This window comes from Mugil cephalus, chromosome 14, assembly GCF_022458985.1.
Source record: "Mugil cephalus isolate CIBA_MC_2020 chromosome 14, CIBA_Mcephalus_1.1, whole genome shotgun sequence".
Classification (NCBI taxonomy): domain Eukaryota; kingdom Metazoa; phylum Chordata; class Actinopteri; order Mugiliformes; family Mugilidae; genus Mugil; species Mugil cephalus.
In genome coordinates, this window is record NC_061783.1 from 23,725,530 (window position 1) to 23,741,874 (window position 16,345).

At 40.1% G+C, this 16,345-nt stretch overlaps 4 protein-coding genes across 7 annotated transcripts in view; 2 read left to right on the forward strand and 2 right to left on the reverse strand.

The window, feature by feature from the left end:
- The window catches only part of LOC125019927 (H-2 class I histocompatibility antigen, Q10 alpha chain-like), a 175,597-nt gene that overhangs the window by 118,628 nt on the left and 40,624 nt on the right, over positions 1 to 16,345 (forward strand). The window lies entirely within an intron of this gene.
- LOC125019928 (H-2 class I histocompatibility antigen, Q10 alpha chain-like) overlaps positions 1 to 16,345 on the reverse strand; it is a 333,056-nt gene that overhangs the window by 78,220 nt on the left and 238,491 nt on the right. The gene's annotated exons all lie outside the window — the stretch shown is intronic.
- The window catches only part of LOC125019922, a 293,290-nt gene that overhangs the window by 41,515 nt on the left and 235,430 nt on the right, over positions 1 to 16,345 (reverse strand). The gene's annotated exons all lie outside the window — the stretch shown is intronic.
- Positions 3,382 to 10,988, forward strand: LOC125019926 (H-2 class I histocompatibility antigen, Q10 alpha chain-like). The gene is made up of 8 exons (XM_047605055.1): positions 3,382 to 3,544; positions 5,487 to 5,759; positions 5,839 to 6,129; positions 6,700 to 6,984; positions 8,564 to 8,698; positions 8,940 to 9,005; positions 9,374 to 9,658; positions 9,992 to 10,988. The coding sequence occupies exons 1-8, from the start codon at positions 3,490 to 3,492 to the stop codon at positions 10,060 to 10,062; spliced, it is 1,461 nt and encodes a 486-aa protein (XP_047461011.1). The 5' UTR covers positions 3,382 to 3,489; the 3' UTR covers positions 10,063 to 10,988.

The window sequence follows — 16,345 nt, forward strand, 5'->3', positions numbered from 1 at the left end:
GTGCTCTGTAGACAGACTCATGTGTTGTCTTTAGGTTTTAGTGTGAAAGAAGGGATGACATATACATCTACAATAACTCTGATGTTCATGTCTCTAGACAATGACAACACAACAAACCATCCTGAGGCTGAGAGTCTCCTGGAAGAAAAGGTCCAGGATCAGTCTGACGTCTCCATAAACACAGAATCCATCCATCAGTGAGCAGGAGACTGAGACTGAGACGTAAATGAAAACTAAATCTGAGCCGAACAATGTGAAGAGAAGGAGTTTAAAGTTTGATGTTAAAGAAGCGTTTCCCTGCAGTGAGGACTTTCTCCAGTGTGTGTGGTGTTGGTAGTAAAACATTTAAAGTGTGACTACTGGGACGGCCTGTGGTGCGTTCACTGCACATCTACAGCTCCAGTGGTCAGAGTTCACTTGTGTCTCATGTCTCTGAAACACTAAGGAGTTCAGAGTCCTAGAGTCATAAGAGCAGCTCCAATCAGCATCAGTATCTATATTTATGAGCTCAGGGTTGAAGCCTCGTAGCCTCCACTGATTCAGACGCTGCCAAAGCTTCATCACATTATTAACATTTATTCAGTGAATTCATTTACGTCTGAAACACACTGAGCTCTAGTTTTAGCCAAAAGGAGCTTCCAAAAAAAAAAAAGACATTTTCTGTGATTTATTTAGACAATTGGCAAAGAGAAAACATACAGCACTGACTTCTGATGCCTCTCAGCCAGTGCCTGGCTCACCTGTCACTTTCTGTTTATGACCTCACCTGGTGTGCACCAGTTACCTGATGCCTTCAAAATAAAAACACAAACAAATAATCAAAACAAACAGAAATACTAATGTTAAACAAATAAAACAAAGAACTAATATTTAAACAGGATTAAAAAGAATAACAAATAGCTCCAACAACACACAAAGAGATTTGTTAGTACCACTATGACACATGTCTGTATTATTGTTTATTAAAGTATTGACTTGTATTCGTCGTCTAGAGAAAAGCTGCTCATCTCTCCCCTTCAGTGTGTCTGTCCCACAGCAGAGAAATTGCATTAATGGAGATGTTTTTATTCTTTGTGAACTTTTGTTTTCCATAATGTAAGGGACCTTCTTTGTTGGGGAAACCTTCAATTTCAGATCACTGGGTTTTATATTTTTGTTGATAATGTAACGTAACAGTAAATAATAAAAAAAAATGATGCTATTGGGCCAATGCAAGAACCAAGAAAGAAATGGAAAGGAAAGATGTTTGTCCATGTTTACATTTTCATGAACACTAAAATAAATGTTGAAGTGATTCAGAGAGTGTTTCTCTCTGTTATAATCTGGTCTCGGTCCAAACACAACCTGGATGTAACTGAGCTCATAGCTCATAATTAGTTCATGGTGATTAAGACTGGAAGGATAGTGGAGAACCATGGTCTACCAGGAAGAAATAAATCCTAATTGATGGAGAAACATTTGGAAGAAAAGCAGCAGTAGAACTCAGGGCTGTGTTTAATAACGGAAGGAAGAGCATTTCACACCAGGGACAATGTGAAGGGAAGTCAAGGGACTGTGACTGAACAGAAAACCACTAATCAGGGAGGACAACCGGTAAAAAAGGCTATAAATCTGCTAGGGAGCAGCACTAAGACTGGACTCTGGAGACATGGGGGGAGGTCATAAAGTCTGACCTGGTCCAGAGTGATGAGAATAAGAATAAACATTAACATTCATCAACTTTGGTCCCAGAGGATGAGGTCAGCTGACTACCTGAATACACTGAATGACCAGGTTCTTCCATACATGGAGTTTTTCTTCCATATTCCATGATGACAACACCAGGATTCATGGGGCTCAGGTAGAGAAACAGTGGTTCAGGGAGCATGAGACCAGACCAGAGTCTAGACCTGAACCCCATACAGAATGTTTGGGATGAGCTGGAGATTAACACTAGATGGAAATAAATGTGGAGACATTGTAGAAGCTTCTCATTGAATCATTTAATCAGAGAATGAAGCTGGAATCAAAGATGAAGGAGCTTCAACCACATGTTAAGAGTGTTTCCCCAGGAGTGATAAATAAAGGAATTATTAGTAGTAGTAGTATCAAACCAGGCAGTGAGTATTTTACAGAGGCTGTTTATTTTTACTTTGCCTTTATTTTACAGTGTAACTCACTGGTTGTCTTCTTGTAGTCATTGTTCATTGTGTCTCTCTGTTGTTACTTTTATCTCTTGATACTGAGGATGTAACGATGCATCGAGAGCAGTTTTGAGTTCACTATGAGTTCGTCCTCATGTCACGACATAAAACAATCAAAAATGATCATGGTCATTGACCAGTGATTGAACAAAGACTATACGACAAAATGAGGTTTAATACACCAACACACAAGGTGTGTGTCCATATTTTAAAGTTTAAATGAAGCCTCTGGGTGAAAGTTTGCCTGAGCTTTGAAAAATTCTCTTTTTTTTGTTTTTTTGCTTTTGAAAATTGTATTTTATAGAGAAGTAACATCACACTGATCCTGATCAAACCGCATGTTTTGATACATAAAATGAACGAGTTAAGGGACAAAAAAGGAGGAAGATGAAAAATAATAATAAGGAGAAACACGCCTTAGTGCTTTAGTGTGTTGCCTCATGGTCCTAACAAGAACAAGCCCAGATTTACTTTCAGCTCTGTTCTTCTATAACTTCAGCCAGACATGGACATTATGTTTATTTTGTGTTATTTATGTTCTTTGTGTCCATTCCTGTATAATTATTCAGTTTGCTTTTTACATGTTCTTGAGTCTTCAGTGATTTGATCTTCATCACTCCTCCTCTTCCTCTGGTTGTTTCCTGGTCAAAGGAAGCAGAATAAAAACAGTTCTGAGGATGATTAATTGAGTCCAACTCAAGTCCAGAGGTTAAAGTCAGTTAATCATCCACAAAACGATTTGATCAGACACATAAAAATTAACCAACTACTGGAAATGGAACAGAATAAGAAGTTTCCTCCATCTTTGTCTCAGACCCTGAATTAATTCAGTAGAAGAAGAAGATATTTGGTTTCTACAACTTATCAGTCAAACCTTTAACTTTCTACTTTAACTCAGATAAACTGAAATCATTGTATTTGTTCCCAAACACCTCAGAGAGACACTGTCTGGAATTAATTTAATTATTTTAAATCATAATCAAGACTGAAACTGACAGTAAATCACTGGATGTTATACAACAAATATTAACTAATTAAGAATTAATCCAAACTAATAATCATTATTTTAATCTTATTTTATTTTTACTTGAGGTTTTAAGAATGAGTCTCTACCATAGACTAGGTTATTACCATGGAGACAATGAATATAAACGGAGGACCTTTGAACGTCACATGACAACAGGTAACGCCAGGTGAAACCAGGGAGTGGACAGTTATTGATCAGAATGAGACGAAGAGAAATAACACGATAAAAAGTTTAATGAAACTAAGTTTAAACGAGAGTAGAATCAAGTTTGTTTTCTAAATGTTCCTGCTGGTGTTTGTAGTTGTTCTGGGGACAGTAGTGACGGTAAACAGCGGTAAGTCACTGTTTTATGAACCTTTGATGAGAGTCGAGTTAAAAACGAAACTAAATCATTTTAGCTGTTGAACATTTAAAGTAGTTTTAGTTGAATTAGTTGTTGTAGGTGACTCCTTTGTTGAGTTTTAGTCATGTAAACTGGTTCATGTTTAGTGTCGTTTACTGTGATAGAAGTTGATGATGTGCTGGGTTATTCTAGTAAACACCAGACTGTCGTAAATAAGGGGCCGTATAAACATGGTGTTAACCTGCTGAAAAGACACATATCGCCACCTAGTGTGGAGGAGGAGGACATGTTCCCGTCAGTTATTCAAGTTTCTGTGTCCAGCCTTTCCAGACTGTTCCAGAAAAGCTGTTTGACAACTTTTCACTGTAATTCTTCTTTGGTGCCCTTCTTCTTCGTCAGCTTGTTCCTGGTCTGCTTGTATAGGCCCTGATGTCAGCTCCTGTAGGCCTCTTCCTTGTCCTGGCGTAGTTGTCTCAGTCATGCAGTGAACCATGGTTTGTTCTTGTTGAAAATGCAGGAGGTTTTGGTCCGTACGCTTGGGTTGGAAAAAATATAAATGTGGCAATATATTGCCTTACTTTTTCTTCCTATGCAATATCGACTTTAAATGTCTTAATTTGATTTTAAATGAAAAAAGAAAAAAATGATGCTTTGGGCCGATAGTGAACGACTTCTACAGTGCTGAGCAAAGCAGTCAGAAGTGGACAGGCAAGTAGTAGAAGACAGCCTAGTGGTGGTGGCGGCACAATTTGAAACACAATCAAAATTCGAAGCTTACGTTTGGAGACAGGAAGTAATAAGATGGACAAAGAGCACGCAAACTGTGCTTTGCCCCTGTTAGATATTCAGTGAACACCAGCAACTTGTGAACTCATCTAATGAGACACCATGAGACACCGCAGCCGCCGAATCCTGTTGAACTGAAGCAAACTACACTGGATAACACAGTACTTAGACAATGTGTATGCATAGGCATTTTACACATTTTCACATCTGTTCAGTGGCCGCCACCCTAGTGAGGACAAGTGATAGTAGGAGATGAGACCTGTTCAGTGCTCAGACGTTGAAATTTTTGGTCAAGGAGACGATTGTGAACTGTATTTTGATATTTAAGTGGCACGAAACTTGATCCACTTCCTGTGCAGTGCAATAAACTGGAAATGGATTTGAATTAAGTTGAATTAATATTATTGGTTTGACCCAGTTTGTCCACTGAATTATCACTGTCAGCTGATGTACAGCTTGTATTTTAAGATGCATTTAAAAAATTCTCAGTGGACTATGTAGAATATTGCAATATATATCGTAATATCATTATGTCTCGTATCATGAAGTCCTTGCCAATACCCACCGCTACTGTATGCACATGTCCTCACAAAAGCTGATGTACGATGTCACAGTGTCCGTCTGTTCGTCCAGGTCTGAGGCTGCAGCTTCAAAGACGTAACAATGAGTCAAAGCCTGTAACTGCATCTTTGACTCATCTGTCCATCTCTTCACAGTCCTCACTGCAGGCTGAGCACACTTCAGATTGTGCCTGTAGGTTGGAATCAGATGGACCAGGCAGTGGTCAAAGACTCCCAGAGTTTAGCCGAGAGTGATGTAGCTATTTGGGCTAATGGATGCTGGTAATCAGTTGATACAGACTGCTCTTCCTCCTCTGTCAGTGTCACACAGTGTTCACTGTGTTGGTAAAAAGCAGATCAAATTGCTAATAAAATCAGGTTTCAGAAGAGCCTTTTCCCCATGGCCACAGATAAAACACAGGGTTCATATCTTTTTCGCTAAATGCGTAGCCTTCAGCTTGGCACCGCCACTGCAGGCCCAGTACGATCGTCTCTTTCTGTTGGGATGAATTCTCTACACAGTCAATGTCAGTGGATCTAACCTGCTGCCACGTAGATGATAATTTTTCTACCTGTGTGATTCTCAGAGAAACATTCCCTCACGTACATCTACACGGCCCTCTCCAAACCTGTGGGACTCGAGGGCATCCATGAGTTCACAGCCATGGGTCTGCTGGACGGCAAGATGATCGACTACTACGACAGTGAGCATCAGACCAAAGTTCCCAAACAGCCCTGGATGGGAGAGCGACTTTCTAAAGAGTACTGGGACAAAGGAACACAGTCCCGCCGGAGCAAGCAGCAGTGGTTCAAGGTCAACATCGACATCCTGATGAAACGGATGAGACAGGATGACACCGGTAAGATCCACTGCTCTGTAAAACTCCTCAAACACATTTCACTCTGGACCTTTTAGATATGAGCTTTGTTTGGTTCCAGATGTCCATGTTATCCAGTGGATGGTCGGCTGTGAGGGCGTGGTACAAGCTGATGGCTCTTTACGATATCACCGTGGCATAAACACGTACGGTTATGATGGAAACGACTTCCTGTCCTTCGATGATATCCACTCAGTCTGGGTCGCCCCGACTGATGCAGCTGTCCCCACCAAGAGGAAGTGGGACGATGTCCAGGTCCTGACAGAATACACCAAAGGCTACTTGGAGAACGAGTGCATGGACTGGCTGGAGAAGTTCAGGAGTTTAGGCAAAAATCAGATAAAAAAAGCCCGTATGTAAAGCATGAAATTATTTTATATTTAAGTTTTTTATTAGTAGAGATGGTGGAAGTGGGTTTAGTAATACCTGGTGGAAGAGCTGCACGATCAATCGCTTAAAAATCTGGATTCACACATACACGTGATCTCATTTCTAAACACAATGATTCTTAAGCATTTTATTTCACAAGTGGCGTCACAAACAAATGCTCTCATTTCTCAATCTTTTGTTTTGTTAAAGTTCATCAGTGCAATAAACATTTTTTTAAAATTGTGATTCACATTTTTTCCAGAATCGTGCAGCCCTACCTGATGGAAGTAGGTTTAGTAATACCTGATGGAAGTAGGTGTAGTAATACCTGATGGAAGTAGGTTTAGTGATACCTGATGGACGTCTCATGTTGGTAACTTACTGAAATATTTACTTCCATCAAGCTACAGCTGATGTAAGACAATCAGCTCTTTAAGGAAATGTAGAAGTAGCTGTCAGAGCCCGGTCATGTTCAGTAAATGCTGCGAGAAGATAAATGAAGCATGTGTTTCTAGTTCTAGAATAAACAGTATGTGTCTCTTTCTGTTTCCAGCTCCTCCTGAAGTGTTTGTGTTTGCGAGAAACGCCAAAGTTGAGACCAACGTCATCTTGATGTGCCTGGCCACAGGCTTCTACCCGAAAGACATCGTCCTCAATATCAAGAGGAACGGCCATATTCTAACCAGAGAGGACGGAGTGGTGACCTCAGACGTTCGTCCAAATGAAGACGACACCTTCCAGAGAAGAGACTATGTGGAGATTAGAAGATCAGACACGTCTAATTACAGCTGTGAAGTCATTCATGCTGAATCTGATATGTATGTGGAGAAATCCTGGGGTAAGAATCTTCTCAAAATTATTCTTTGATGTTTTTCTTCTGAAAACTAATAATACAGTGATGTAAAATGATTGTGTGTAGTTTTCTAGACTCTGGTTGGATCCAGAGTTGATTTGTATCAGAGCTGCTAACAGTGTCGTCTCTACAAGTGTTGTAGATGTGAAGAAAATGACTGAACACTGGAGCTGAGATGTCACATTATTTCAGAGGCTGCAGTGACTGGTCTCTAATGACTGAAACGTCTCTGACACTCAGCTCAGTTCATCTCAAATTAAATAATTGATTTCGAAATAATGATGTTGGCTTATAACCAAGGAATTTGCCTTGGTGTTTGTTGCATAAAAATATAGAATAAAATAAAATAAAATAAACGGTAAACATATACTCACTAAAATGCACAAAATATATTCACTGTACAACACAACAGAAGAAATGTGCCAGCTTGCTTCAAGGCCTCAACCATCATCCCATGATGCCAAGAACTCCTGGACTCCATGACTACCGCCCTGTGGCTCTGACATGGGTGGTAATGAAGTCTATTGAGAAACATTTTCTCGCACACCCGAAGGACAGTCTCACTCCTGGATCCCTGCAGTTTACCTACACGTCAAACAGATCTGTGGATGACGTATCAACCTGTCCCTCCAACTCATACCCCAGCGCCTGGACTCATCCAGAACTTATGCCAGGACTCAACATTGTTTTTCTCATTCATAAAGTGCTAAAACTGGGGACACTTTCAGGGACATCTATAACCGGAGGACATGTCCAAAAAGGGGACTGACCCCAGAAATCAGGGATGTCTGGTGCCCAGCACCTTTTTTTGGCTGAAGTCTTCTCATTCTGCCGCTTCATTTTTCGAATCTTTCCGTCTTCACCAGCTTCACAGTGACACAGCAACACAGTGCATGCAACAAACCAACAAAAACAAATACAATGTTGGGTAACTATTCTGTTTTAAATGTAAGCCACGGCTACCAATTAGGGATGTCTGATATTGACTTTTTGCCGATAGCCGATATTGTCCAAATTCTTACCACACAAGCATCAGCAGCATAACCTGGGTATTATGTTATCTGTTTTCATTATCGGTGGTAAAACCGATAACGATATGAACCGATATTACAAAAAAGGTTAATATCGGCCGATATTATCGGACATCCCTACTACCAATAGTCAGAACAATGTCATGTGAAGTGAGTCACCTTGTTGGACGGCACAAAGAGTGATGTTTGGAGAAGATGTGTCTGTGAAAGTTCTCAGTCATCCAGGTCATAATGATCCAAATGCTGCATCTGGTATGAATGTGGAGAAATCCTGGGGTAAGAATGTTGGTTTAATCTGGTTGAATTGAAGTGAGTGAGATGATTGTAACTAGAGAACAGGTAGAAGTTGTCTTCACATAGTCTCATCTGAGAATACTCTGACACTCTGGTTTAGCTTTGAAGCTCACATGTTTCTCTCCTTCACTACCCACTGATTTCACTTTGTTTAGTCATTAAATTCAATCTTTGCTGAGACTTTACATCCACATTTCACTAACACACACAAACTGATGGCAATGTTTTCTGGGTTTTAGATCATCATCTTCCTCCTCCTCCTTCTGGCCCTGGTGGAGACAACACTGGTGTCATCGTTGGTGCAGTAGTAGTCCTGCTCCTGGTCCTGGCTGTAGTTGTGGTGCCGGTGGTTTGGTTCAGAAAACACATCCTTGGTAGGTTCAGAGTTGTGTATCTTCACTGTGTTCAACAACATCAATGATTGTAGGTCCTGTAATCCAGAGTTGTCTGTAGTGTATTTACACCAAGATTCCACAGAATCTTTTCCTCCAGAAGAACAATGGAGTGAGTCTGTTATCAGAGCTCTGTTATTATTGGACTGTGGACAAGTACAAGTCCTTCAATACAATAACTTCTACCATCAACCATCACTTCATTCTCTCTGTCTGTTTACAGGAGCAGCCAGACTCGAACCAGGGACAGCTGGTACAGCTCGAGAGGTTTATCCAAGCTACACCCCAGGTACGTCCTTTCTGTCCTTTCTGTTGTGAATGTTGTGTGTGTGTTGGTGTCTGTGCAGGACTGATTTAAAACACGTGGCTGATGTTATTCTGGATTTTGACGAAATGATTCTGACACAATTAAATGTTGTCTCTGTTCATGTTATTTACATAAAGATAAACTAAAAAGATGAAAGTGTAAACTGATTACTGTTTTTTTTTTGAGACACACCAACTCTCATTATACTGTAACAAACAACTGAAACTGGACTGATGGAGTTCATTATGAGGACGTCAGTGTTATAAACTGATCATATGTGGTGACATTGGTCTGTATCATGCTGCTACGTAGCCTCCCTCCAAACATCACCTCATCTTTTCTGCTTCCAGCTCAACCTGATGTAAAGATGTGGAAGGAGAACCAGACAGATGAAACAAAAGTCATGTTATTATGTGTGGTCAAAGGCTTCTACCCAGACGACATCACTCTGAATATGAAGAGGAACGGACGTATTCTAACCAGAGAGGACGGAGTGAAGAGTTCAGGAGTTTCTGTGAATAAAGACGACACCTTCGTGAGAAGAGACCGTGTGGAGGTTTTAAAGTCTGAAGTGTCTCGTTACAGCTGTGAAATCATTCATGATGCATCTGGTTTTCGTGATGAATATTTTTGGGGTAAGAAAGTTTAATTGTTTGTGTCGTCAGTCTCAGGCTTTCTTTTAAAATCATTTTAGTTCATTTTAGTTGTAGGAATATTAGACGTCTTTATTAACTCTGTCTCAGCTCCTGGGTCAGTCTGCTACTAGTTTATTCATCTGTTATAGAGTCTGTTGAAGTCATACATCATTTAAAGTTTAAATTATTTAGTATTTATTCTGCTACAGTTATTATATGTCACAGATAATTTACCCAATTTATTTATTTTCATGACTCTGCAGACAGACTGAGTAGGATGTATAAAAATGATAAAACACTTTCTCACCATAACTCTGATGTTCATTCCTCTAGACAGTGGCAACACAACTATCAACGATGAGGCTGAGATTCTCCTGGAAGAAAATGAGGATTTGTCCTGGTAGAAATCTGAAGTCTCCAGAAAAACTTCATGAGAAACATCAAATCCATCAGTAGCAGGAGACTGAGACTAAGAGGAATGTCAATGAAACTAAAACTGTTTGTAGAAAACTGATGAATCAACAGCTAAATGTGATTATTCATTTCCTGAGTTAAAAATATTTTCTAATCTCCTTCAAACCTTAAAGTGACGTTTGATGAACTTTGAATTGGAAACATTGAGTCATCATGTACAGTATGTAGGGCTCCAACAAACCATTATTTATGATTAATCTGTTAATTATTGTTAATGTAACCCTAACTACTAACTAGCTGATCAGTCCATTAGTTAACTACTAAAACACAACAGAACTCATTCTAATAAATGTCATCCTGTGTCAGTGTAATGATGATATGATAAACTGTCTGTTCTATTCAGACAGATGTGATCATCAACAGCTCTGACTAACGTTAGCATTAGCTACAGCCCAGTGAGTCTTTGTGTCTGTTTATATCAAGTATATCAAGTTCAGTCTTTTATTTTTTTTTATTGTTTTCACAGAGAAACTAATGTCTTAAAAAAAATACCATGACTGACTTTTTCGTGTTTTATATTTGACAGGCTAAATCATTTGTAACTGAGTGGCCTCTTTGAAACCAGTAAGTATTTGAGTATATTAAGTCCTTCAGGATTTTCTACATTTCAAAACGTCAACGGGTCCTGAAACTAACCACTTTTTCCATATTGGAAAGGTCCTTCTTTATTGGTGAAACCTTCTATTTCAGATTTCCCTCCATTTTATATTTTTTATTGATATTGTACAGTAAGTTAAAAAAAAATGACTTAGGCAATAATGCTGTTAGGCCAACGATGTGAAAGAACGTTGAAAGAAATGTCTGTGTGAAAGGAAAGATGTTCGTATATGTTTTAATATACATTAAAACTGTAAAATAAATGTTGAAGTGATTCAGAGTGTTTCTTTCTGTTATAATCTCAGATGTTATGTTAGAAACCTTCTTGTCCTGGTTCTGTCTTTTATTTTGTTATCATGGTTTTGAGTTTCCTGTTTTATTTTGCTAAGTAGTTGGTTTCCTGTCTGTTGTGTTTCCTTGTGTGTGATTGCTTATTGGTCTCACCTGAGTCTTATCGTCCCTGAGCCTCTTGTGTGTTTCTAGCGCTGCCTTTTCTGTTTGTTCTCTGTTGTGTTGTTGATGTTACCTTCTGATGTTTCCCCCCGGTGAGTGTGTTTTGTTGCCTGTGTGTTCCTCTCTCATGTCCACGTCATGTTTCTGTGTAGTGATGGACAAACTGAATCAATCTGAATTAATTGTGTTGAAATGGTTCAGTGTTTTGAAGCATTTGATACAATTAAATGTAGCGACATCTGCTGGATTAAAGTGTGAACAGCATCCGCAGTAAATGGCAATGGGTCATTAAACAGGGAGGCACTGTTTAACAATACAGGATCTACAGTATGTACATTGTAATGCTTGATTTATATTATTTCAGTGAAATAATGATGTGCCTGTGTGGTTGTGCCTTCATATAATACTGTGTTTTTTAGACAAATACGAAATGAAAAAAATTACAGAATAACAAAGGTGAAATACTTGTGCAACTAGGGACTGTGGTGACAATGGTTGTATAAAATGCTTGTGAAACTGGGATTTGGGTGGTTCAAAGATTTTTATTTAAAAACGAGATCATTTCAGCCGACTTAAGCTTCAGCCTGTTCCTCTTCCTGCTTAGGACCTCTCCAGCTTTGGAGGAGACCCTTTTGCAGGGCACAGATGTTGCAGGCATATGTAAATAACGTCTGGCGAGCTCGTACAAGTTCGGATAAATTGACGTCCTTAGGTGCCAGTATTTTAAAGGGTCTTCTCCTCCGGAGACAAATACCACTCTGACAAATACCGCTGAACCTCGACTGTCGCTTCGGCTGTAGCGTTTCGTACTCTCAAACACTCGACCTTTTCTGGGGTAATAAGGCCAAAGTGCTCCCACACATTAGATCTGGCTCTTTCTGGTGGCCTTGCCTCCATCCTCCCTACATCTCCCATCTCTCCTCACCCTCAAACACTCAGACTATCACACAAATACTTAATGCTCTCACACTCACACTTTCTCCTTCACTGATGTTTCTCTGTATGTGCGCTTTTTATGCATGTAGGTGTATAAAGGTATGTGAGTCAATCAGTCACACAGACAGAAATATGCTCTCACTCGCTTCCAAGCGTTTGAATGGGAAATTGAACAATAACCAAAAGTTGGTGAAGCTAAATGAAAAATAAATCTTTTATAGTACAAACCACTGGGCTCTGCCTCCCCTGACCACACGTCGCTGAAGTCAGTACATGTATGATGTGTGAATGTATGTGCCAATGTATTCAAGCTTAGATAGATAGATGCTTTATTAATCCCAAACTGGCAAATTTCGCCATTGCAGCAGCAAAGTACAGGCTCTCAACACCAACAAGTGTATACAAGGAGGGAAAAGAAATACTGTACTGAGTGTTATCTGTCACATACAGGTGAGGAGTTGAACAGGTGTATGGACTGAGGTAGGAAAGGTTTCCTGTAGTGTTCTCTGTCTGAGTCTCTTGCTGAAGAAGCTCCGTTGTCTATCGTCTGGTGGAGAGGGAGGTCATGATTATCCATGATTAATAACAGTTAGTTTAGTGTTCTCCTCTCCACCACCACCTCAGACGTTTCCTGTGTGCAGCCAATGACAGAATCAGCCTTCCTGGTCAGTTTATTCAGTCATACATCTCTTACCTTTAACCTCACTCTCCCTCTTCTACATCGACGACGACGTCGATGCAAAACTCTCCTCTCAAAAAACCCACTACATTTAGAGGAGTGGGCCATTTACATGTATTGTGAGATTGGAAACCCCACCCTGAATTCAGCCCATACGCGCGTGACGTGATGAAGCTTCATTTGAGGAGTCGCGTGATTTTTCCCTTCTTGTCGCGATACTTCTGCTTTGAAAGCTCGACACTGTATCGAGCGTCTGCTTTGAGATTAACATCTCTACTCGTCAGATTTCAGACTAAATGTTAAACACATTTATTATAATCTCACCAATTGTAAGATTATTAGTAATTATATAGACATTTCTACTATATATAGGTTTTCAACCAGGACATCCAGGATGTGATTTCTTAGTTTTTAATTTTTAATACACTATAATACATGTTTGTACTTGTGTTGTATTTTTTTTTTTTTTTAAATGTATTATGTGTTGACTTGTAACCGTCATCTAAAGAAAAAGCTGCTTTGTCTCAGTGTGGTCAATCAATCAGTAGAGTGATAAACATGGGTTATTGCACATAGTGAAGACCAGAGTCCCCTTAGTCCATGGGCCAGAGCCCAAAATTTCACTATTCGGTATCAGTCAAAGGGACGAAGGCTACCTATATTTTTTGGATAGATATATGTCTGTAGATAATTTTTTTGTATGATAGCCTTTCCAGGTGAGTAGCTAAATATTGGTTATCAGCTCATGAAGTTAACCACCCCCTAAGGAAAACTGTGTGTTAGACGCATGTGCATAATCTGTTTTACCCTCATGATTAGGACTTTTCTCAATGTTAAATAATTTTGTGTTTGGTATCATTTTAAAGGGGACCTTCTAAGCTTCCATTTAAACCCAGTTGTGAACCTGTCTGATAAATATGGAGGTCACTGCAGCTCATCAAACCATCAAAAGCATACATTTTTTCACATTTTACGCCTAAACTATGTTCTTTCTTTTATTCCTGTAGGACATAGGAACATCAGAAACACAAAACACAAGTACCACAACATTCACCTGACTATAAGGTTTCAGAAAATATATAACATGCCCATATAATTTCATTGTGAGAATTCAAGATGGCGTCGGAGTCCATCTTTACCCATTTTTTAACTTTTGATCTTGACAACGCAGATGGTCACGTAATACCTCTTTTTGTATGTTTACAAGGGCGGGAAGTTCATTTCCAGGGTTATTTTTGAGATACAAGGTCAAATTCAAGGTCACTTGAAGGTCAAAGGTCAAATTTGGAATTATACTGTGCTCCGGTTAGAAGTAACCCCAGTCCACCACAACAGAAAGAAGCAGAGCCCAGGTAAATATCACTCCACCACTGCTGTTCTATCAATGATCACAATCAAAAACAAACAAAGCAAGGTTTGTTTTACTTCTATGATTATTCTATCAACACATACATTCACTTCAATTACCGTATTTTCCGCACTATAAGGTGCACCTAAAAACCTCCAATTTTCTCAAAAGCTGACAGTGCGCCTTATAATCCGGTGCGCCTTATATATGGACCAATATTGAGCCACAACAGGTCTCGCAACTACAGTAAGCAGCCGGCGACTTCATTTTTTCCCCGTAGAAGAAGAAGCGCGCGGTGCATGCTGGGATATATGACTGCGTGAGGCGTGCCGTTTCATTTCCATTTGTGTGTTTATGTAAAGACCCCAAAATGGCTCCTATTAAGAGACACGCTTACGACGCAGAGTTTAAACTCAAGTCGATCAGTCACGCAGTAGAACACGGGAATAGAGCAGCAGTGAGAGAATTTAACATTAACGAATTAATGGTGTGGAAGTGGAGGAAGTAACAAGATGACCTGCGCCAAGTAAAGAAGACTAAACAGAGTTTCCGAGGGAACAAAGCGAGATGGCCACAGTCATTCATCTCTTCACCGCGATGATGCCAAAGAGCTTTTTCTCCTGCGATAAAAAACACCGCTCCGCTGCGCTTCCTCTCGTAACCGATAAACTACTGTATTTTCCGCACTATAAGGCGCACCTAAAAACCTCCAATTTTCTCAAAATCTGGCACTGCGCCTTATAATGCGGTGCGCCTTAAATATGAACAAAGTTTTAAAATAGGCCATTCATTGAAGGTGCGCCTTATAATCCGGTGCGCCTTATAGTGCGGAAAATACGGTATATATAATTTGCTTCAGATGTATTACTGTGGAGTGTGTAAGACTGTTTTAGTGGCTATCTAGCAAGAACTGAAAACTTACACTAACGTTAGCCTTGCTAGCATAATTTTAGCTAGAAAATTATGATGTTTGATGCAGCAAAATTTTGCATTCAGGAATCAGAGTATATCCTAAATATATTCGTAATGTACACCAGCGGTCCCCAACCTTTTTTGCACCATGGACCGGTTTAATGTCCGTCAATATTTTCACGGACCAGCCTTTAAGGTGTGGTGGATAGATACAGGGCTTTCCACAAGCGCAGCTGATGGCCATATAGCCCACTGCAAAATTAAGTCCAGCCGGTTACTTTAATGACTATTATTTTTATAGCCTCCAAGCTCTAAATATTAATGTTCGATTTTAATAAAATTTAATGTTTATCTAACTTACTGACAATAATGTAAAATGGAACCGCATTCATTTAAGTTGTGATTCGCGCTGTTTGTACCGATAATCACAAATTACTCTGATCACTGCCGACTTCATTGAACAAGAGAGAGAAACTCATCCGTGTGTGTGTGCGCGCGCGCACTCAGCGGCGTCAGTAGTGTGTCGGCGTCGTTGGTGGGGACAGAGATAATGCTTATTTTTTACCACTTTCACCACCCCGGGCGGCTCGCCTTTGGTGCGCGCCCCTCCCTGGGGCGAGGAGAGTGCGGCCAATTGCAGCTAACAACTGTAGCATATGAAGCTACTTGTCATTTTCACACACATAATGTCACTTTCGCGTAAATTCTCTTTTGTCTTACAACCAAAAGACATGCATTCATGTGTTGACTGTCCTTGCATATAACCACCGAATGCCTGGCCACCTGAGGTCAAACCAGAAACAGAGTGTCCGACCATTCCAGCATCGCTCGCTGTGTTCCTGTGCTATCTACTCACAGGCTCTAATGATCCTGTTCATGCAGCCCAGAGAGTTAAGCGACTTCTGCAATAATTTGGCCAAGACATAGTATATGCAGTGACATGTGGAAAAATCAAGCCTTCTAAGCACATTGTTCTGCCATTCAGTGTCCAGTCATTAACAGGAAGTGTGGAGTTGATAAACATTCTCAACCGACTTGGGCACAGTGTATCCTATTCCCAGATGGCAGAGATTGACACTGCCTTGTGTTTTCAGAAGCTCTCGTCATCAGGGAGAGATACGGCCTTACCAGGTAACATCCGTCCAAGAATATTCACAACTTTAGCCTGGGACAATATTGATCGTCTGGAAGAAACCATCAGTGGTGAGGGAACATCTCATAGAGTCAATGGGATTGCTGTGCAAGCAAAGCGAGTTAACCAAGTTCCTGTCCAACCCATGGCCAGTGT

What these genes read in the sequence shown, in the direction of transcription:
- LOC125019926 (XM_047605055.1), top strand. Translation starts at nt 3,490, where the DNA reads ATGTTCCTGCTGGTGTTTGTAGTTGTTCTGGGGACAGTAGTGACGGTA. An exon ending in TTATCCAAGCTACACCCCAG is followed by an intron (nt 9,006 to 9,373) that starts GTACGTCCTTTC and finishes TTCTGCTTCCAG; the next exon opens with CTCAACCTGATGTAAAGATG. An exon ending in TCGTGATGAATATTTTTGGG is followed by an intron (nt 9,659 to 9,991) that starts GTAAGAAAGTTT and finishes TCATTCCTCTAG; the next exon opens with ACAGTGGCAACACAACTATC.